This window comes from Linepithema humile, chromosome 6, assembly GCF_040581485.1.
Source record: "Linepithema humile isolate Giens D197 chromosome 6, Lhum_UNIL_v1.0, whole genome shotgun sequence".
Lineage (NCBI taxonomy): Eukaryota > Metazoa > Arthropoda > Insecta > Hymenoptera > Formicidae > Linepithema > Linepithema humile.
The window spans coordinates 13872119-13895502 of NC_090133.1; the positions used below are offsets into that span (position 1 = coordinate 13872119).

Below are 23384 nucleotides of genomic sequence, written 5' to 3' on the forward strand. Positions count from 1 at the left end.
GCGCTACGGCTTTCCGCGCCAACACGAGAAATGTAAAAGTGATAGGCGAATACGAGAATAGCATTGCCCAAATTCAACGAGTTGTGCAGTTCTAAACGGTATTGTTACCGTCGGTGTTCAGAGAAACATACAAAATGTTGCAAAATTGAAAAATAAACACCTAATGTTATTCCTCGTTGCATTTAGAGTCGCCAACCTTTTTGCAAAATGTAAAATTTTTGAACGACGAAAATAAAGAGTTTTTCGTGAATTAAGGTTTAAAGACGCGAATGAGTAATGATGTCCATTATTGTCGCCAATGAAAATTTTACAAAAAAAACCGCCATCTACTTTTACACAAATTCTAGAAATCGAAAAATAGTTTTAGAATTTTCCACAACTTCTAAAAGACTAGAATCTTTTCGAAATTTCTTTTATAATTCGTTTAATTGCTAATAGATAGTGAAATTCTCAACAATACAAAACGAACGAACTTTAGACCGCATCTAACAACCGATGCAGAACGTTGGACCAGAGTTTACTGAAGCAAATATTGTCTGCCAATCGCTGAAAGGACCCATAGAGTACTTTAATTGGCAGTAAATTTCTTGCTCTCAAGAAAAACGTGAAATATGGCAGCTAAACGAGATGATCCCTCGCTAGAAATTTCTGTTTCTCATTTTTGCCCCCATCTTTCTTCCTTCTCTACTCTCTGTCCATGGACACGGAAGACTCCAACTTTTAATTGACCTCGAACTCTTCGACACGTTGTAACCCGTGGCGGGAGCACGTTGTAACCGAATTCGAGCCACGTTCCAACACGACCTGCATTTGCACAACATACTTTGATCCGCGTGCCGGGAATAAATGTTCTGTACGATAAATTATTGAATATCAAACAAAAAACAGTTGTTTCAATTCTCAATTTTTCTTCTAATTTAATTACTCCCATTTGTTTGAATAAAAACCTCGAATATATATTATGATTATTATAGCAGAGTACCGCGCGCGTGCTCGATTTGAGAAGAAGCTCGTGGAATAAGATGCCAAATTTTGATATATGTGCACACGTATTCGAGGTTTTGACAGAACACGCGGTCCGATTTCCGCGTATGTCTGTTTACGTAGAAACAGTCGGATTTTTATCGACCTGTTTACGAGCCGATTCCTACCCCTTCGAATACGAATGCAATCCGTTTTCTCGTATATTCGCTCGCGCGAAAAGAGTTTCGAGAGAAAAGCAGGCGCAGAAAACATTCGTTATTAAAAGAGAATAGTGCTTTTCTCGCTTTCTGCTCGCTCGCCAATATTTCATTTATGTATATTACAAAGCAACACGAGACGGCACGATCTTCCATCAGAGTGGTAGGAAGTTGCCGATAAAATTATTACCAAAGTACCTTTGCTGATACTTGCTGCAAAAAACTCCATTAACCCGTTAAGAGACGGAAGTTCAAGTCGCTTTTTATAATCCGCTTAAGATTAGCGTAATCCGATTCTTCGCCCTAACAGCTCGGAAGAGAAAATAGTTTCCAATAATTACGGAGTGATCAAGAGAGCACGAATCATAGGTGAGCCGCGTGTTGCATTAATATATTCCCTTCGATCGTCATGTCGAGCAATTTCGAGAGGATGCATAAATTCTATAATAATTCGAGACACTTGCACACACAAAAAAAGATCATGTTACATCAACAATATTTGACCACCACAAATATAATTGAATTTTATTAATTCAACAATCAATTAATATGACTCTTTTATACAAATTTCAGAGATAAATATGATCGTGAGAAATTATTCAGTTTAGATTGAATAAAATTTTAGAAAGACATTAATCAGCACAGCAATCTTCCAACAACTTCCTCAAATTAGTTATTTTTACAGTAGATCATCACACACATATATACACACTCACTCACACAAACCTCTAATTTGTTTCATCAAAATATATATTCACCGAATAAATCATACATACACGTTACGACACATCCCGTTCGCGTTACTTTGAAGCTGGCGTATCGCGACAGATCTGGAGGCTGCTGACAAGGAATTTCTAAACGAGCGACTCGCATTACTTGACGAGCGAATACGATAATGAGACGAGCGCGAGGGGGCCTTGAGGGCTCCGTCGTCCCACACATCCTCCTGCGGCTCCTCACGGGGCCCGAAATTTCGCCATCATGCGATCCGTGCATTAACGAATAGTCGAGGATCTTTGCGCAATTGCCAGGCCGGCGGCTAATTTTAGGGCCCATCCACATCGGGCCCGATGGGCACAAAGTACGTTAAAGATATTCACGCGATGTAATGATGATTACACGCACGCGGCTAGAGGAATCAAATTGGCAGTGAATTAGAATAAGATGTAAAATTGAGGGCGCGCAGGTGTATCAAGATGTCTGACGGCAGTACGAATCGCTCGAAAGTATCGAATAATAGAGAGGGTGAAGGTTTACTCTTGTGAAAACCTGTAAAAAATTACGTAAAAAAAAAAGACAAAAATAAAGTAAATAGAGCCGAACCAGTGATAAATTTTGTTTAATAAAAACAAAGTTTTTTTTAACACTATCATACTAGTAGTATTGCATGGATGATGATACGTCAGATACAGTTGAAATAATATTTGTCACGGAAGCAAACGCGTCAAATTACAGGGCAATATCGAGGGAAATGTCGCAGGTGGTCGCGCAACTTTTTTTTATCCCTGACAGGTTTGCGTTTTCTCTATGGCATGAATCACTGACGAGAGTCCGTCGATCCTGACGGGAATGGAAGGGTGGCAGGCTTATCTCGTAAACAGCCAACCTAAGCCAGTCAGCACGCGTGCCATTGACAGTGAAAAAGGCGCATTGAGATGTGCCTCTCCTTTTACGAACGAGATCACCGATTGCTTAATTTTTTTTGATGACGGGAAAAAAGAAACGGCCTGATTTATTTGCTGCAAATTATTATCAAAAGTGCTTACGATTGATTTCTCTATTTGTCCCCTGAAATCGGTTACATTACACGCGGAAGCCTTCGCCTCAAGAGTTTGATAAGAGACATAACTTTTTCAAAACAGTCTATCTCTCTCCTCTGATTGTGATCGACTTTTTCGATTTTCGAAATATAAAAAATTCAATACGGATTACATATGATATCATTCTTACGTTTTACACGCATTAAAAAGTTTTTCAATTGTTTTATAACTTTTGCATAAGACACACCTCGAGATTTTTGAGCGCACCTTTGCACGTTATGGCAGAAGGCTGTCCATTATCTGTCTGTCTATTTATAAAAGCTGCAGATCTCGTATTTAAATAAAAACAGTTCCAAAATTCCGATTGCAAGGAAAGAAGGAAAGAAAGAAGCTGAATTAAAGGATGTTAACAAGCGAAAAATAAGATATTAAATTTTAAAAAGGATGTTTACGAGCGCGATCCCTGCATCTAATACGGTCCGATAATAAATTCACATTCGTGCGTTTTTTTTCTCTTTTTTTATTTTTATTTGCTCGATGCAGCGTCTCTACTTTTTTTTCTTCGCTCCTAATCGGCGGTCTTACGTCACGCACGTAGTCACAACCGGTTCCCGACCAGCGGTTAGGTCTTAGGAAGTGTTTGCATCTGACGCGAGGTCGCGACGCCAACAGACACCGAAACGGTCTTGGCGAGGTCTCGGTTGAAGCTCCGCGTGATTTAAGTGCCCACGACGGACCCTATTTTTCAGGTAAACAAGTCCTCAATCTCTTGCTATTCAAGATGATGCACAAAACGTTTCAGAGATATTAATCATTTTTATCTGACTGCGTATTGTTCAAGGAATTTATAATCGATTCTTTCTTAAAATTCCTTTAATTAAACGGTATTTTCTTCACGACTATTCTATTTTCAGCATCAAGTATTTTGATCAATAAAATTTTAATTACAAATCTGTTGAAATAAAATTTACAATATTGATTGGACCACGAGATTTCGTTAACCGTGTATTTATAGCGCAAAAATTATTGATGAAAAAAAAACGCGAGTTCCATTAACTTTAGATTAGATCGTTAGATTAGATGATCGCTTTTGTAAAACATCGTCTTTTGTCTAGATGTTCACATCATGTCGTCCTATTTCTCTATCATATATAGCTTAGCCTTAATTACATGTGTAGTTTAGCCTTGATGGTTCGCGGATTAAATAATGGAAGGAAAACGTCAATTTTCCCGAATTAGAAATACACGAAAACATACGCATTAACATTGGACTCACCTTTCTGTAGTTGACCGTGGTCCGCGTTCATTTTCGCCTGCAACAGAAAGTGCTGCGCTTCACCAAGTAGAATTAGCACGACGACTACGTATATGAAATAGACCACTAAAATATTTCCAAGTAGGTTGTCTCACCTCGTAACCTTGTTTCGCGCCTCGGCCGCCACCCCAGTAGTCGCTTTCTTTGTCGTGCGGGGCGCATTGCTGCAACACAGGAAAGTATCACTATTAGTTTTCGATATTTGTCTCTTAAATATTATTTGGTCGTTAATCAGACAGAAGACTTGTAGAATAAAAAAACAATGTCCTTGTCTGGTTTACTACAGCTTTTTAAAAATATTTTCTTAGGTATTTATTTATTTATTTTCTCTTTTCTTTTTTTATTTTAAATTATTTATTAATTTTATTTTAAGAAAACGTAATTAGACATACAGTTATATATTTGGACACGTAATCAGTACAGTATCAGTATATATGAAATATTGGACAAACTCCTAAGGGGATGTCCCGATTTTGTTCGTCATAAATTACTCAACATCTTGCCAATTATCGTTCGGAAACGCCTTTTGAGATCCAGAAGCGTACTTCCGCGGAATTAATCGTCTGCAGCACCTTGCGACGGTCCAATGGCACGCATAGAGCGGCCACAAGAGCTATCGAAGGATGACCCCGTTTCCCTTCCCACGACCCTCTAAACCACATCCATCCCCCGGCATGACCTTCCGCACCTCGACAATGCTCGCGCCAGATCGTGTACGGCACCCCGAGAATTCGAAATGGGCTATGTCTCGTAAACCGAAAGTTCGAACCACTTTCTTCTTCTTTCTATCTGACGGAAAAATCTCCTCTAATAAATAAAAAATTGCATATTTTCTTTTTTCATTTCTTGATATTACAATATACATAAAAATGAAACGACAAAAGGTAAAATTATAATTTTTATTATCTCTCAAAACAGAAGAGATATATAAAGGAATGTTTCAAAGTTGCTTGAAAAAAATGTGTAATGTGAAACACGTATGTTTTTTACAGCACTTAACTTTTCCAGAATTTCAAGATTTTATTTCATTTTAAATAAGAACATTTTTTTCTAACCGCCTGATGATAAGCATCTTAGGGCGAATTTAATATATTACTAACCCATCACATGAAATGGCTCGCAAAAATGCATATCTCCACCTCAGCATTGTAATACGAGTGATATATGCTCATACAAAATATCAATGTTAGATTACGTAAAAATATTCAGTGATATAAAAATCATGTATCGTGAAAAACACGTCGTCTGTATGCGGAGGATCAATAAATGAACGAAGAGAAAATGTATTTAAAACTTGGAAACTGCTATGTAGATACTCCATCATTCGCTGACGTATATATATGTATATACGTACATACGTATAGACGGTATTTGATAGCAAGTCTTTCCGCTTAACGATAGATCGCCGAGTGCATCTCGCGTGACTCATGATATCATTTGCGTATATCCACCTTGTCCTTCACAATTTAAACATATCGGACAATAAATATCCGCTATGAATAATCCGATAATACCCGGTGCAGTGTATTGACGAAAACATCTAATATTCATAGCGCGCATAATACTAAACGAGATATTTATATCGAGATGCCTTTACGACAACGACGTAAATATAGCCAGAGGTCAAAAAGCTGTGCGCGCGAGATACGGACGGCGATATGGATCAAGTCGTGCCGAAAAGGCGACCAAGATCGTGCTCGTCCTGGAGAAGGGCTGGCACTAGCCCTTCGCGCTACAGGTGGCTCGTCAAACGATCCGATTCTGCAGGAATGCCGTCGGAGCGTCGGATAGGACGAAGATACTGCTGCTTTCTGGATCAAGGATGGTGGCCCGTCGATGATGCTCGGCGCAGAAGCATCTCCGCGCCCACGGAGATTATGACGTGGGATAAACGGCGGGGAAGATGCGCCAGGAGCAAGCGGAGCAACGGCGGAAGGACGTGGGACGATTCGTATCTATTTTAAAGACCGGAAACCCAGTAGAAGTCGAAGTGGGCGTAAGACGCATACGTACGCTCGAGAGCAATCGACTTTGTCGGCGCGAGAGAGAGAGAGAGAGAGAGAGAGAGAGAGAGAGGAGGAGGAGGAGGAGGAAGAACTGGTGGGGGTTGAGCGGCGAGGAGAAATTTCATCCCTTAAATCTAACCATGTGTCACTGGATGGCATCGCCTATACAGCGACGACCGCGCGGTTCTAAAAGCGAGATCTCTATAGATAATGTCGGGGTAATGCGTTCCTAATGAATAAAATGAAACGGAATCTTGATATTTGATGAGTTTGCTCTACAGCTTATTCGACGATTCGCAAACTAACGATTGAAATTCGATTACTGAAATTGATTGAGTGAAAAAATAGACTGCTTACTTTTCAGGTTTATTGACAATTCATAATATACTTTATAACATCTGCTTATAGCGGAAAATGCGATGTTTAATAAATCTGTTTAATAATCCTCTGTGTTTATTTTAAAGTAAAGTCACGACTTCGATAAAGAGAAAACGAAAATCGAAAGCAGAAATAGATTATAATCGAGCTCTCTTCACTCGTACTGAGAAGTAGCGGACACTATTAGTATTATTCCTTTCACATCTTGTTAAAGATATCAATATCTTCTAATACAATATAAATATAGCAGGTGCAAAAGTTTAGATGGGTTTCTATTAGGGATCGTCTATTAAAAACCCGATATCATAAAAACCTTTGCACGTACCTAATAATACCATCTTAAAAGAGTGATCTAGTGAGTAGAACGTCCCATCGTGCAAAAATGTGGTTGTGTCTGCAAGTACAAAAGCACGAAAATATCAAAAGCAATGGATACACGTGATCAATTCAAATTGAATCTAGCGGTTCCGTGCGCGCGCGCGTCTGTGTGTGTGTGTCTGTGTGTGTGCAGGCCGGTTAAAATTCAGCTGAATAATTTCCATATCGGTATCAACGATATGTACTAAAGTGCCGTCCGTGGCAGCGAATCGCTCGGCGAGCCCTTACGTCCAGCGCCCTACGTGCTCGACAGAGAAGAACGTGCCGGAGGCACAGCTCTGGATTGGTAATCCAACCTACCACGGTTCGCTCGAAGGGAAGATATAGAGAAAGAAGAAAAAAAATACATTTTAGCTCGCATCCAGGCACTGCAGCCAGTTTCACCCTCCTCCCCTCCCCCCTTCCCACCCTCGCCCGCTCCTATACTATACCCACCCACCCACCGCGCTCTTCTCGCGCACCCCTCGCGGTTCTCCTTTTCCTCTCTCACATCCAGGCTCCCTTTACGCCCTTCTTTATCTCTCCGTTTCTCCCTCTCGCGCTCGCCGTACGCTGTACGTACGTGTGCATGTGAGTACATGGTCGAGCCGATGGTCGAGAAGAGCGTCCCGATAGAAAAAGGACGCCGACGCGCAGCGTCGGTAGGTGGTCGGGTAGTCGTGAAAAAAAAAATCAAAAAGATGGGAACCGGGGGCAAGGGGGCCGGGGGAGAGAGGGGGAGGGAGGGCGGGGGGCGGGGGTGAAAGGCAGGGAAAAATGAAAGGGAGGTGGGAAGTGAGAGGGTGGGCGAATGAGAGAGGAGGAAAAGGGCGGAGGATAGACGGGACGAGAGGAAAAGAGATCATGTGCGTATGTGCGACATGAGAAAGAGAGGGAAGGAGAGAGAGCGGGATGCTCGAGGCTGTATTCCGATGGCGGGGGAGCGGCGCATGGGCAGCCGCTGGAGGGGGGAGAAAAAAGGTGTAAAAAATGTCGGAGCCGAGGAAACGGGAGGAAAAAATCGGGCCGTCTCTACGGAGACGGCGGGGGTATGTAGTGAGGGGCAGGAGGAAGACAGAACAGAGGAGGGAAGGGTTGGAAGAGAGAAGCCGGTTAGAGGAGATGGGCGAGCACGGAAGAAGGATGGCGGACGAGTACAAGGGAGAGGAAAAATCGGGAGACGGTGAAAGGAGAAAAATCGAGAGCGCGCGAAAGACGAAGAGATAACAAGAGAAAGAGAACGCGGTGCGGGGAAAGAGAGAGAAAAAAGAGAGGGAAAGAAAGAGAGAATGAAAGAGGGAGAGAAACAAAGAGAGAGAGAGAGAGAGAGAGAGAGAGAGGGGGAGGGAGGGAGGGAGGGAGGAAAGTGAGAGAAAGAAAGAGAGAGAGAGAGAGAGAGAGAGAGAGAGAGAGAGAGAGAGAGAGAGAGAGAGAGAGAGAGAGAGAGAGAGAGAAAGAGAGGGAGAAAGAGAAGGACGGACAAAGATAGACAATCGGGGAAAGACGAGTGGAATGACGCAAGGGAGAAAGAAAAGGGACGAGGCTGAGAGATGAAGAAAAGGACAGGCAGACAAAGAGAGGGACGGCGAACGCGACGAAGGCGAGAAGGGTGGCGAAGCAGGACCGAAACGAGAAAGGAAAGAAAGAGAAAGAGAGCGGCCCGCACCGTGCACATGCGTGACCGTCCGTCCGCGTACGAGGCGGTGGGTATTGATCAGCCAAAGAGCGCCACGACGCCGGGCGTCCTTTTGCGAGCCTTGCTTTTTTCGGCACGGCGCGCGGCGCGGAGCGACGGGCGAGGGTGCAGGGGTCGTGCGCCGTTCGTAGAAGGAGGATGGGTAGAGAAGTCGATGCTTGAGGCGGCGGGAGGAGGAGGAGGAGGAGGAGGAGGAGGAGGAGGAGGAGGAGGAGGGTGGCGGTGCTGGAGAAGGTGGGATGCAAGGAGTGCCACGACCTAGCCCAACGAACTAGCCCGGCGTGACGTCACTCTTTTTCTTTGCTCGCGCGCGCGACGGCGTCGCGATGCGACGCCGTCGCGCGAGACGACTGAAAAAAGGAGAGATTCGTCAACAGTTACGCAGAGAATTTGTTTTTTATCTCATGGAGACGTCCGCGATTTCGTATCTTACGCAGGGAGCCTCACGCAGTTGCCACGCACCTCGTGCGCGCGACAGCGCGCTTTGTTTACCGGAACAGCGAGTAGTAGTATCTGCACGTGGTCGCGTTGTAACGCAACGTGAGAGAACTGAAAACATAATTTTTCGTCAATTACGTCGATAATGTCACGAATTGTCTCTTGTCGTTTGATAAAGAGAGACGGGAAGGAAAACTAGAATGCCCGAATTTCCAACGATTCGATTAAAGCCAAGATTTATCACCAATTACGCGACAGCGATCGATGGCCACAATTCTCGCTTATTATGCAGATAATATAGCTTCGTTCATCTCATAAAGCGTTGAATGCAAATTATGGTGTATTGTTACGCTAGTAAGTACAACGCAGTCAGTTTCTCTTGCTGTGTAACAGGCAGACCGAATGGAAACGCTTACTATCGATTTAATACAACCTTTCGCTGCGGACAAGATGTAGTGGCCATTCAAATTATACGTAGCCCATTTATCGGCCGAGCATTAAACGTCTGAGCGATTGAAGATAGAATCGCCCCTCTCAGATTCAAAATATAATAATGTGTCGCGCGGTCTGAAATCTCAAGTATTAAACTAATGTATAATCAGAGATTAGCACAATATCTTCATAAGATCTCGCGGCAACGGCTGCTTACGCAGGAATGCACGACTTATAAAAAGTTACATTCCAAGTTTCTCAAAAGCGGCGGTACTGCGTATGAGTGTCGGGTACATTTACCGCGCACCATTTCTACAAACGATTATTGCCAAAGTCGTATCGCCGCGACTTAAGTAGCACTAATATTTTATAAATAGCAGCGAGTGTATCGTGTAATAAATGTGGATATTTAATATGCACTGTACTGTAAGAAAAATATTACATAAAGAAAAAAAGATTTCGGATATTAAAATTAATGGTCCGAGCGCTCGCGATCTAGGGACCTGTCGCTCGCCAAGTCCGATGACAGGAATATCTTGGGGGGGCTCGCGACCCTATGAGTCCCAACGGACACCGAGAATGCGACGAGATGCACCGCGCCGGGGGTGAAGGAACGAACATCCGTCGTTCCGCGGTAACCCGACCAGAAGCTCGGATTTCCACTCTGATAGAGCGGGACTGGAGATCGTCTCGTCGATGAACGGTCGACGGTTACTCGGTCCGATAGAACGCTGACAGCTGGTAAAACTTGGCCGTTCAAGGGTTACGCAGCACACGTGGCACACGTGGCTCTGAGAGAGAAAGAGAGCCACCGAACGGCTATCGCGTACGTCAGAGCAGCAATCCTTGAAATTACGAGATGCGAATGAACGAGAAGCAGTGATCAGCCTGTTAATTTTGTGTCTGAAAGAAAGCGAATATTCTCAGCCGCGATGAGTGTGATATAAGTAGAATCGGATGAATCAATGGAATTAGAGAAAGTAAATAGTTTAAGCAATATTTTGCAAAAAAAATTATATAAAATGTGCAAGGTATAAATGTATCATCGTAACGTTTAAATCATCGTCGGAAATATGTGTTGGTATAAAAATCCGTAGAATATTATTAAGAATTTTATTTTTTAATTAAACATCTTCCAGGCTAATAGTTTTCTTGAATTATTTAAATTACGATGATACATTTATATTTTGCAAATTTTGTATAATTTTTTATATGCTATTATATTTTTTATATCCTATATATATCCTCAAATATAAATGTGAAGTCAAATCCATTTAAATGGCGGAAATTTGATAAATGGTTTAATTGGTGGGATATTCATTAATTAGGGCATTGAAGCTTTAAAAGAATGAAAGTGGCAAACTTGATTATTCTGTATAGGATTCGTAAGAGTATAAAGTATAACGGAAATTTAATTATACATTTAACCATCTAATTCTTTAATTATCTAGTCGTTAAAAATAAGAAAAAAATTCCATCTCTAAATATTGCTCCACTGTACCTAGAAAATCTTGCCTAATTTGAAAACAACATCATACAACTTCAGCGCGGAGAGTGATAGAATTATTGTTATTGAGAAATTTTCTCGGCGACGAGGCTAAAAATACTCTCCGGCGTGAGCAAAGTGTCTCTCTCCGGCTTATCTCCGGTTAAAGACCCTCCAACGCCACCATTCATTTAGGAATATGCAAGACACACGTGTCTTCCCACAGAGTGTCAGTAGAGCCATATCGCTTTCGTGGCTTTTTTTGTCCTTTAGGCTCGGAGGAACGCAAGGGTGGCCAACGAGGCACATGTGGTCCATGACTCTCGTTTCTCTCCTGTTCTTCCCTCGCACCTCATCCCTAGTCTGCTCTAGGACATGCGAGTACTGTGTGAGAGAGAGAGAGAGAGAGAGAGAGAGAGGGAGGGGGGAGGGGGTAGAGAGGAGGAGGAGGAGGAGGAGGAACAGAAGGGACACCAAGAGTGATAAAATTCAACAGTTGGCCTCAGATTGGTGGCGTTTCTCGCTCTTCTCGCGCTCTTCATGCCTTTCTCCTCAGCCGTCTAGCAAGCCATTGGTTTTGATAACCGATTGCCTGAAATTTTCATAACTGTTGTTATGAAAATTAGGACGATTGGAAAGAATGGTTTTTTTTCTAACACGCTCGTGTAAACACAGCTCGTTAAAAATTAAAAAGATTAGAATAAAATATTAATTATTTTTCCATGGACATTATTTCTTTGAGAGATAGCAGAATTTTTTAATAACATAATTTCTAGCAACCTTTGTCACAATAATTATAACTTTAATACTACTCAAACTGTTCGCACTTTATCGTCAACTAAAAAAAAAAACGATATCTTTATCTCAAGCGTTTCCGGTATTAAAATATTGCGCAAAAGATTGGTGCTGGAGATAAACTGAAAAGGATATGAAATTTCGGACGCCTCCAAAAATCGATAAAGAACGAGCCGAAATCCTTCGAGACGGACAAGAGCCAGCCGCGATATCATCGTTGGTTGATAAGATCGCTGACCTAAATGGTGCGCGAAGAGGCGCGAAGAGGTGCGAAGAGACGGGAATAGAACGAGCGGCGGGGGAGAGGAGATCTGACCCAGACGAGTTTTTCCGCCGGTTTCCCGGGGGTTTCCTATTTTTCCCGGTCGTAACGTCGAGCGGCGGGTTGGGTTCTGCAGACAATTCGCAGTAAAATTTTTACAACCACCCCCCGTCGATTTCGCCGCGACAGGGGTTGCGAGAAGCCGATGTAGGCGGGCAGGTGAAGGGGAATGGGGAAAGTAGCCGTGCTCCAGACGCGCGGAATAGCCGCGGCCTGGTCGCGGAAACCCATAAACCTATACGTCTGCTTGTCTACCTACGACCTCCAATCTCCTACGCTTCCACCTGCACCGCCACCCATCCAACCTACCCTCTTTCATCTTCCACCGAATGCCGCGCCGCCGGAAAATATATCTCTCGTCGTTTTGACGTTTATCCGTCATTTACCGTTACTTTTATCTCCGCTTTATTACTTGGATCTTGCGTATTTCTCCAGATTTTATCATTCGAATCGTTAGAAATTTTTGCGTTTAACAAAACAGATCAAAAATTAATAGCAAAACACAAGATTAAATGGTAAAAACTTTAGCACACCGAGAACATTTACTTTGTCTATCGGGAAAGAAAATAATTTTGTGCAAAAGAAAATAAATTCTACGCGTAATTGTATATTTGAGAAATGTGCAAAGCTGTAAAATTTGTAAACAGAGATTCTACTAAATGATTTATAGATGTTCGTAAAATATTTCCAATCTTATCGTTTTCTCCGTTTCAACAATTTTGTTTTTGTAAACGACATAAAATTTGCAGCTCTTAACCCTACCAGTTTATTTTCCTCTATAGTGCACATTACTGTATATCTCTCTTTCGGACCATCGCACGATTCGAGAGGGCAACACGTGGTGACCGGCTTCGTCGGAACGTTCTGTCTGCGTGTGAGAGAACACGGCGTTGGAATTTATATGCTCGCTCATGTTACATATACATAATCTTATACAAGCAGAAGATAGAATTATTTTACAGCCACACAATGCGCAGTTAATGGCAACTATTATTTTAATATAATTTATTTTCATATAATATTTTAATTTTTATCTCTCTTTTACATTTATATTATGTTTTTAAAACGAGCTTTATTTTGCATTTTAGGGTGGAAAAAAAAGAGATATTTTATATACGTACAATATTTAGATACATTGGAATAATCCCTTTCTCCTTTTTCTAAGTCACAAAATGATATTATTATTAGTTCGAAATAAGCTCGATCGATTGTAATGTAAAATCCACATAATGTTGAATAAACGATATAAAAAAAGATACTTGCGTAAGTGAATCTTGACAATGCGAAAATTCGAATTGAATGCATCAAAGACATATTTAGCTAATTTCACTAAAACAAGAAAAACAAGAGGAAAAAATGTTTATTTAAAATAAAAATAAATTGGAGTAAAGATATTATTCTACAGAGAAAGAAGATAAAGAATATGTTGTACATGCATTAATACTAAAATATAGAATTTAACATTATTTGACACATGAAAATTCCAACGCAGATCACGAGTATATTCGATTAAAGCGACCCTTGTCCTTAACTGGAAATCATCCTGCCGTAGTTCCTCGCAAGTATAGCGCCGAAAGAAATTCTCGTGTGTTTGCCACAAAAAGCTTCTGCGGCGGCAGCCGTGTAGAAAGCTCGTTTGGCGGAGAAGGGCCAGTGAGCGCGCGAGGAGAATTATTTGAAAGAACCTCGCGGCGATTCTCCTTTTTTCGGCACTAACCGCCGAGTCGTATTCCAAGGACGAGGGGAGGCAGCGGAAGCTCTTCCGGATACGAAACGAGGGAAAGAGTACAAGCCGCGCGTTGCACTTTTCCGCGCTGTAAAAACGTGGAGGGCGAAACCCGCCGAGAGATATTTCCTTGCTGGAGGAATCGTTTCGGCGCAATACACCGATGGATCGATGCGTTTTTCCGCGAGCGGACAATACACCGAAAAAGATTGCCCTTTCTTTCAAGCATTATTAGAAAATTTGTCTCCACTTATTTACAATTCACAATAGTTAACGATGATTTCTAGTGAGTTTGGCATGATGTTTCGATTTGCTGCGCGTAGCATTCACAATTATAATATAAAAAGAATATAAATTATTTTAGAAAAGTTCTACGGATGAATTATTACCAATGACAAGAATAAGATTCAAAAAATACAGCTATACGCGTGTTTTATGTAGATTTTCTAGCGCTTATCAAGAAAAGTTTCTCTGCTCTGCGCTAACGACGCAATTTCCGTTTGTGGAAAATCAGAAAAAAATTTGCAATTAACGCTAAAAGGTCCCGGGATACTTGAACACTCTCGGAAATTCTGCGAACCGTGGGAACACTCGGTGGTTTTCAAAAGGGCTACGTGACTCCCTTTAGGTCCAACTTTTCGTTTGACCGAGTTTTCCGGCTTGCATAAACTCAAGGGCGAACGTCCGCGGATGTCGACGTTGCGTTGCACCCTTTAAGCGTTATTTCAAAAACTTGCAGCCGTGTTTTGTTAACGCCTAATACTTGAAAAAAAGGACAATTAATGTCAAGAGGAACAAAATGAGTCTATGGTTTAATATAATTTGTAATAAAAGATGCAAATCACAGATTAGTGATGACATATATGTATAGTAACATATACGAAATCGATTATATATATTACAGAAAATATAATATCAATATCTCAACGATAAGAGCATATATTTGTCATCGGCAGAATTCATCGATAAAAATGTCCCGTGGAATTTGTTGCGGTAACCAAAATACCTGCTTTCGATGCGATGACGATAAAAAATGCATTCGTGAGAGAATTCCAGGATAGAATGAAATTCCAGTTCTCGACGAAATATAGTCGATCGCTTTTCGACCGATCGTTCTTGACTACAGCTACGGGGGTCTGATAGCATCTTGAATGAAAATACGTTGAGAAACGAGTCGCGTAGGTGAAGACGCGTCGAAATGAAATTCCTGAAGGGTCGATCTCCCTCTACCCCTATTCACCCCTATTCACGGTAACCCTTTGCCCCAGTTTCGTCATCTATTCACGCGGATTAAAGTTGCGAAGGGGAACGAGAAAGGGTAATGTATGAAACACGTCGCAATATGAGAAACATAAGAAAATAAAACTTTGTTTCCCACTTTTTTCTCAGAGTACAATACCAAAATAAATTATAATACGTATACTTATGTATAAATTCATACCCGAAAGAATGATTAATAACAGCAATTATATTTCTAATCATTTAGTAGTTAAAGTGTGTAAAATAAACAAATTTAATTAATGTAATTTATATAATTTATTGCAAATGTTTATAGTCTTACAATCTTATTTGAAAATTGTATCTTGAAATATATTTTGTTACACGTACATTATATCAACTAGAAGACGATTTCAATAGAAATTCCCTTCAATAAAGATGCATTGCCGTCTAAAGCGGAGTGTCTGAAGGGATGAAACAGTCAATCGGCATTACGACCCTCTATTGGCACAGTAGGGCAAAGCAACCCTTCGTTTCTCCAAGTCAATGGTGCGTAGATTACCAAAAGTCCTTCTGACTTCATTGAGAAATCTTTTCAGTGGATCAAAAGTTGCAGATTGTCGGATTGAGCCGATATCAAAATTTTATTAGGCAAAATTTATTTATTACAAAAGAAAATTCATTAAAATATACAATTATGTGCAAATGTGACGTCTTTCCTTTGGCTTCAGATTTTCAAAGATTAATTTTTATGATTATTATAATATGCGCTTCTTATGTCTCGAATATAAACTCGCGATAGTCATACATTATTTTTCATCACGTCAATAAATTATTCATTACGTAATCAAGAATGAAAGCCACGCTTGTAATTTAAAACTCATTTTAGGGGATCCATAATTTGCGAAAGAAGAGAGAGAGAATAAAATTCCATTTATTATTCTACACGCTGTGTAATATAGAAAACATTTGAAGAATCAGAATACATACAAACATACATATGAGTAATACGTATTTTGTTTGTGTATGTATTTCGATTTTTTAATTTCAAATCCAATTTTCCATTACACGAAATTACATAAATAGATTTTTATCTGGAATTCCGTCGCCAATTACAGATCGTCTAAAGCGAGGATTTTTACGCTAGAGAAATGATAAAATTGTAACTTTCCGAAGAGTCAATCGTCAAGACTTTCATGTTGCGAATGATTCTTACCGAGAGATTGAAAGAAAAGGGTCGAGCACTCTTATAAGGTTAGAAGTCTCTTTTACAGGAGCCGGAGTACAACCCTTTGGCCTACTTCTCAAGGTCCGTGGTACATGAGTTAAGGGACGCCGGCTGGCCTCTACAGAGCGACAGGGAGCGAGGAGGGAAGAGGGGCTGGAAAGCGGCGAAGGAGGTAAAGGAAGCGAAAGCGGGGCGGGCCGGTCGGGGGTGAGTAGGTCAAACTTTACGGTCCTGGCGTCTAGACGTCGTTGCGCCCCGTGCGCGGCAGTAAAACCGTTTTAAGGGGCTGTTTTACCAGCGCACTCAGCGCGCGCGACCTGTTCGATGGGGGAGGAATAGCGGAGACGCTAAACCCCCTACCGCCGATCCCCTCCCGGCCCCTCCCGCCTCCGTGAGTTGCCTTTATCCGTCTACGCGCTCCCGCCTTCCCCCGCCGCCCGCTCGCCGGTGCATTCCCTGCATCCAGACGGGGGAGGATGTGCAGCCACCGGAGGGTAACGGAGAGGAAGTAAAATTGCGACGAGCGCGAGGGATCTCGTCTATGGAAATCTCACTCTCACGTAGAAGCAGACGGGATGGAAAAAGTTGATTCTCAAATTTCTCGCCGCCGTGCCGTGACATGCGACGTAACAGAACCGCGTCATGGCAATGCTATGAAAAATCAATGCCAACGATTTCCAGACGATCAACCCCATTAATTATCGCGTTGGTATTTCATTTTTACGCCAACATTGCCACGGCACTTGGAATCATTTCAAGAACAATCTACAGTTTTCTCTGGGGGGTTTCCTACAATTCTATAGAATTCTCGCTGTGTTTTGATAAAAAAGTTTCACACAAAAAGATTTGTAAACTGTATATAACGTGACGAAAGAAACTCGCGTATTTTTAATTTAATTTAGATTTCAAAAAAATAACAACGCACATACTCGTCGCAAATGTGCCATAAATACAAATGCGATTTTACACAACTCCTAATTCCTCTTGAAATGATAAAATAAATTCCCGCGCGCTCGTCGTCAAAGCTGCACGATATATCTGCCCGGCGGACCTAAGATACGCGAGGACGTCTCGAGAGGATCCTTCCTGTCCAGGAGGAAGCACTTGGCACTAGGCGACGCGGCGCTTATTCACGAGACGAGAAGTAAGCGCGCGTAACAAAAACGACGTCGAGCAGAGGAGGAAGAAGCAGCGTCGGAGCACAGACGCGCGTTTGTCTCATGAAATTCTCACGCGGTGAGGAACGGCATGAGCCGGACCGGGCACCCTTGAAACAGGCCCTCCAGCAGGACAGTGGCGGTTGGCGAGTCCGACGATCGGCGAACGAGATCGGGGCCTTCTAATGGCCGCGATGACGTCTTCGTGATACTCTACTCTCAACGACTGCGGACATAAGTGGCTACTCGATCCGACGTCGAGGGTGTCCTCGAAACGCTAAATATTTCTCGTACCGAGATTTCGAATCGGCCCGTTTGACACAAGCCGCATTCTCAACGAAGACACGAGTACATTTATCAGCGGGACAGCTTTAGATAAGCAACACGGCCGTAAATGATGCGTTTGTGCCGTTTCTAATAGGAAGCGGAGCGCGCGCGCGCGCGCATTTCACGAGTGAACACGAGTGCGTAATTTGTTGCGGAAGAATGACGCGGAGGAAAAATATTCCTTTTTCTCGTTTCATTTTCACTTCAAGATTTTGGATCTCTCTCTTTTGGATGTAAAAAGCTCTCGAATTTTCCGTGTACCGAGAACGGCGATGTGGATATCTTCTTTCTCGAGATAGAATTCATTTAACAATCCCCATGGTCTTTCGCGAAACCATACGAATTTCATACGTATCCGCCGAACGTATTCCGAGCAACGAGCGAGCCCTGTTATTATTTACATTTTTTTATTCATTCTCTTTCGCATGCAGCGTTACGAGAATTAATTGTAGGCCGAACATTCATCAAAGTACGCGTGTGTATCCGCGCCGCCAATTTGACGAGAAATTATTTTTAGTATTGCGAAATTCAACGCGAACGTGCTCCGTTTATCGATGTAAAGGTACCGCAAGGTACCGAAACTCTCCGATTCCGAAATTTCGCGATAGATTTTTCATACCGCGAATGTTGCGCAATTATTTCAGACATTACAATCGATATCGTCGTTGCGTCTGCCGGTCGTTCCGATCTAATCTCCACATACACCGCGTAATTCTACGATAACGATTTCTTTATATCGATATTAAATAACGGAATACGCGCAACCGCTGCTTTTGCAATGAGAATCGAATCGCCTATAATGACGCGCGGTAACGAGACCAGATCCGAATCTTGGAGCTACGAAATCGCGCGTCGATTGATTCGCGCTTTTTATTTCGCGCGATGGCAAAAGGCGGTCGCCGATCTTATTTGCCGGTAGGCAGGTGTTGGCTTCACGGACGAGGAGAATGTGTGGCACCTGCTGCCGGAACGCGGTATAAAATGATACGTGCGAACTTGCGATTCCATTTACGAACGGCTGTCGGATTTATCAAGCCGGCTCTCGTCCCGCTGATAATCGAACGGTTATCCGAGAACGAGAGACGTGAGTGTTTTAATACACTGCTGATTTATGCTGCAGCAACATAATAGTCCAGAACGCGTCAGTTGAATCTTTCACTCATGCAAAATCTCATTAAAATCTGAAACGCGATCATTGAGTGGCCTCTCTTGCAATGCAAAGCCTAAATTAACTTTTGAGTTAATGTATATTATTAAGCACACTAATGCACTTTTAACCGTCATTTAATATGGATTGATTTCAAACGCGTTTCACTTACTAAATAATCAATAATGCGTGTTACTTTATTCATTTCTGTATACGATTAATTTGTAATTATTTAAATTTGTACATTATTATATATTATTGTACGTAGATTATATTAATATCACTTACTAAACAATTTACAGTTAATTTCTAATAGAATTATACGACTGTGTTGTGTAAATTTCTTAAACGATAGAGCATCCTGTTGTATAATACAAAACTTGGCATTTTTATTCATTTTTCTATTACATCATTCCGATATTGTTAATTCCATCATCGATCTTGATCAACGTAGGCATGAAAAGATACTTTCGTAGATCGTTACCGGATTTTCACGGAGAAAAACGGTCTCCGCCTCGTTACTCGTGCTGTTTGATCGATGATCATTGAATCTGTAGTGGAATCATTCGGCGTGTCACGAAAGGATTACGTCGGAGGTCAGGTAGCTGGGGCGGTTTTTATCCGTGTCATCGAGCCAACTTTAGAACTTTTCATCCGTGTCATCGGGCCAACTTTTCGCATTACGAATTGAATTATACGAGTTTCGATTACACGAAAATGTGACGCAATTTCTTGCGCGAAATATTTGTATAATCCGCTATATTAGTTTGACGTCACCACACATTGGCGCTCCTTCCAATCGCAAAGTGGCGATCGGTCACAAGTTTTCCAAGTTTTGAAAATGTATGTTGCTTCCGCAACTATCTTGATCTACTTTCTTTCTTTCCTTCTTTTTTTTTTATCGAAACGGCAGAAATGACCGGATAAGTTCGCGCCGTGCTATAAACTTTTAAGATAAGAGGAACGGAGTCTCCTGTTTGTTATTATTCGAAGGAGACGTTTTTACGACTTACGCGAATGTCTTTCTGTAAATATTAGGAGGAAGCGTTTCGCCATTGTACGTTTCTTCAAAGTGCAGCCCGGGGTTCTGCGATGTGCGGCGCTTCCTTTTTCTCACTTTTCTTCCTGACCCCCCTCCTCCCCCTCCTGCCCCGTGCCCCTACCCCTTCGGCAGAGCGCCCCCTGGCTCCCCCTGCCCGCCTGCCCTTTCCCCATTCTGCCGCTGCTCCTTTTTCCGGGTCGAATATCGATCCTGATATTTCTTCTTGGTTTTTTTCTTCCTTCGTACGCTCGTCATTTCCAGGCGTTCGTTCTTCCCTTTTCACCATGTAGCTAGAAGAAGTTATATTCCACGATCTCCAGAATAAAATATTATCTTTTGTTCAAGTTGGCTCGTTCGCGCAATTTTTTTTCCAGCTTTATAATATTAATACCGCAAACACATTGGAGTAAATTTCAAATATTTCGAAGATAATCCCCTTGAACGTCACATTACTACTATTATACAATACTATTAACAACATTGATTCTTCCGTTTTTATGCTTTCGAAGCATAGTTGCCAATATGCTTCGATTTTAATTGTATAAATGAAATTTTACTTTATTTTTTCCGCATTGATTATCATATACATCATACATACATATATGTATAATTATTAAAGTAAGTTAGAGATACACGAGTAATTTGTATTACTTCTCTTTTCTTGCGCTAAGAACTAAAAGCTACCTTTTTCAAATCTAATTTTATTCATAATACGCTCCACGTCGATGCAACGTTTCAAAAGTTTCATTTTAATTAATCCTTCTCCTCCGCGAATAAAAAAAAATGCAAGAAATGGTGATAAATAGCCGATTTCACAATCATGCTCCGATATGCGTACGACGAAAATATGCGATGATTCCACGTGATAAACAAAATATTGAAGATTTCTCGCCAAAGTCACGCGTATCGAATTTATCGCACACTTGCGTGACGCGTTAGCTAAATACAGCAAAGTAATTTGACAGCGATACTCCGTATTCGATCTTACGGGGAAGAATCGGTTAACACTTAATGCTGATATAATCCGCGAAAATAATGGATTCATCCGTCTAGACGAACGACGAATATCTCCATAATATTTTCCAGGCAAGTATTGAAAATCTCATTTTATCGTCAGCATACTGTCGTTCCTCAAAGCCCCCGGCTCGCCTTCCTCGATTTCTTCCTTTTTCCACCTTCGTTCTTTCCCGCCCTTCTTTTTTCCGCAGTTCAATATCGATCCCGGACTGTGTTTTTCCTTTTTTTTCTATTTCTACGAGTGCCGCCCTTTTTCCCACCCTTTCCCGCTTTCATCGGACGACGAACGAACCCGCGACTTCCTCCTGCTGTGTGTGGCCGGTACTTTATAAAAATATTCTCGATTGCTCCGCAGTATCGAAGGAATCACCAAACCGCACCAAACCGTTCTTTGTAGGATAAACCGGCGTTATTGAAGGCGATGATCGTAGGCTAAGAGCGCACTTGAAGCTTGTACTCTCGAGGACAACACTTGACGGCAAAAATCCCGGATGCACACGACTGAAAACTATTGCCCTTAATTCCACGGGCCTCTGAAACTTTCAACATCAATAGAAACTTTCAAAAATAAACAGCTTCCAAAGGGAGATGCAGATTTATCGCATATACTTTGATGTGAAAATACTCGGTGTTATTCTGATTTCAAAATAATACTTAGAAGTCTTATTTCACGTGTTCTTTTCAGTTGAAGAATGTATCCATCCACTTCGGTTATTGTCACGTTATTGTAGTTATTAGTCGTCAAGAGAAGATGCGAGAATAAAAATCTAATGACCCTCTGTGACCTATCTATCGCACGAACCGCAAACTAAACCGCATTGATTCGCGTTAAATGCAAATCGGGAGTAAATTTGATGCAATATTTACTTAATCTTTTTTTAACAACCTTATCTACAAATCGATATTTTCCTGCATATTTAACAGATTGATTTAAAATGAATGTTATGTATTCCTAGACACAAAGATGACTTGATTGCGATGAGATACTGTTGATTTTACTTTTCATTTGAAAGAAGAATGAAGAATGACGATAGTTACTTTTTTCACAAGTAACTCTTTTCTTCTGCAAATTTTTTTATTCTACGATCGAGATTTTTTACCGACACATTTTTTTTAAATTTAAATATCGAAAAGATTACGTCAACATTAATAACTATAGTTTCTCAAAAATCAATTCGTTATTTCTCTGAATTTATTTCTTCTTTTGCTTTCCATCTTTCTTTCCTTTCCGTTACTTCTTTCCACCAAGTTAAATATTGATTTCCACTCGATCTTCAACCCTCCAGTGCTAAATCTGTGGACAACAAATTTTGCGACATTTTCCGCTTATCTTTTTCTTTATTAATAGGCAATTTGTAAAAAACAAGACATTCAAAAGAATTGAATAACGTTCGATTTGCTAGAAGAACGCGGCGATATTCGTTCTTTGTGGTTGAACTTTCTGAGCTTACCGACACCTTGACCGAAACTTTTTGAGAATCTCTCGAGATAGCTGGAAGTTTCGCGAAATTTAATTGCGGTGAGAAGAAAGTGCTTGAAAGTTTAATTGCGCGACTTTGAATTGCTATCTCTGATCATAATTTTTTTCGATATATATTCAGTTATATTGCGGTAATTAACGTAAAAATTTGCTCGATAATTATGCACTTTAATCACAATTTTATTTAATTTAAGATTGAAAAATATTATTGTTCCCATTGTTGCACATATATAATACTTTTATATCATTATTTATATCTCGATATACTGTTTTTCTCAGATTCAATTCGACGTAATACTCAATATATCATAGACTTTCATCACTCACTGTATGTCATATAAAGTACCGCATTCTACAGAATATCGCATTATTTTTTTAATGACAGGTTTTGTAACGTAAATTGAATTGATTTTTCATTTGCTAAAATTTAATGACCTAGTTACGAAAATATTTAACATTGGAAATTAGAACGCTTTCACAAATTAAACAAAGAGTATAAGTAGATAATGAAATCTTCTTTTCAATTGGGTTAAACTTTTAACTTAATAAAACGAATATTTAATTCTCTCATAGCTTAATTATTAATGCCGAGATATTTCGTATTAACAACTAAAACAGCCCAACGGACAATTGTTAAATATTTAAAAACAAAAATTTCTTCTAATTTCATCGAACGCTCATATTGATTTCGCATTATTAACAAATTTGACCTGTTTTAATTTCGCAATTGAAAACTGTCGCATGAGCGATTTCCCAGGACGTAGATTTTTTTAGTCGTCACGATCGATCGCAAGTAACGCAATGGCATCTGTTACTCGTCATTAAAAAACACGTGGCCCTTCCAAAACACTGGCCTCTTTGTTTCTCCGCGGCGTC

At 41.0% G+C, this 23384-nt stretch overlaps 1 protein-coding gene across 2 annotated transcripts in view; it reads right to left on the minus strand.

Annotated features, from left to right (window-relative positions):
• Nucleotides 1-23384, minus strand: part of LOC105674000 (zinc finger protein rotund-like) — a 151342-nt gene that overhangs the window by 68407 nt on the left and 59551 nt on the right. For both annotated transcript variants that reach the window (XM_012370030.2, XM_067358008.1), the window contains exons 3-4: nucleotides 4352-4420; nucleotides 4218-4269 (exon numbers count right to left, since the gene is read on the minus strand). In XM_012370030.2, the coding sequence (XP_012225453.1) occupies nucleotides 4218-4269; nucleotides 4352-4420 (121 nt within the window). The remainder of the gene's footprint in view (nucleotides 1-4217; nucleotides 4270-4351; nucleotides 4421-23384) is intronic.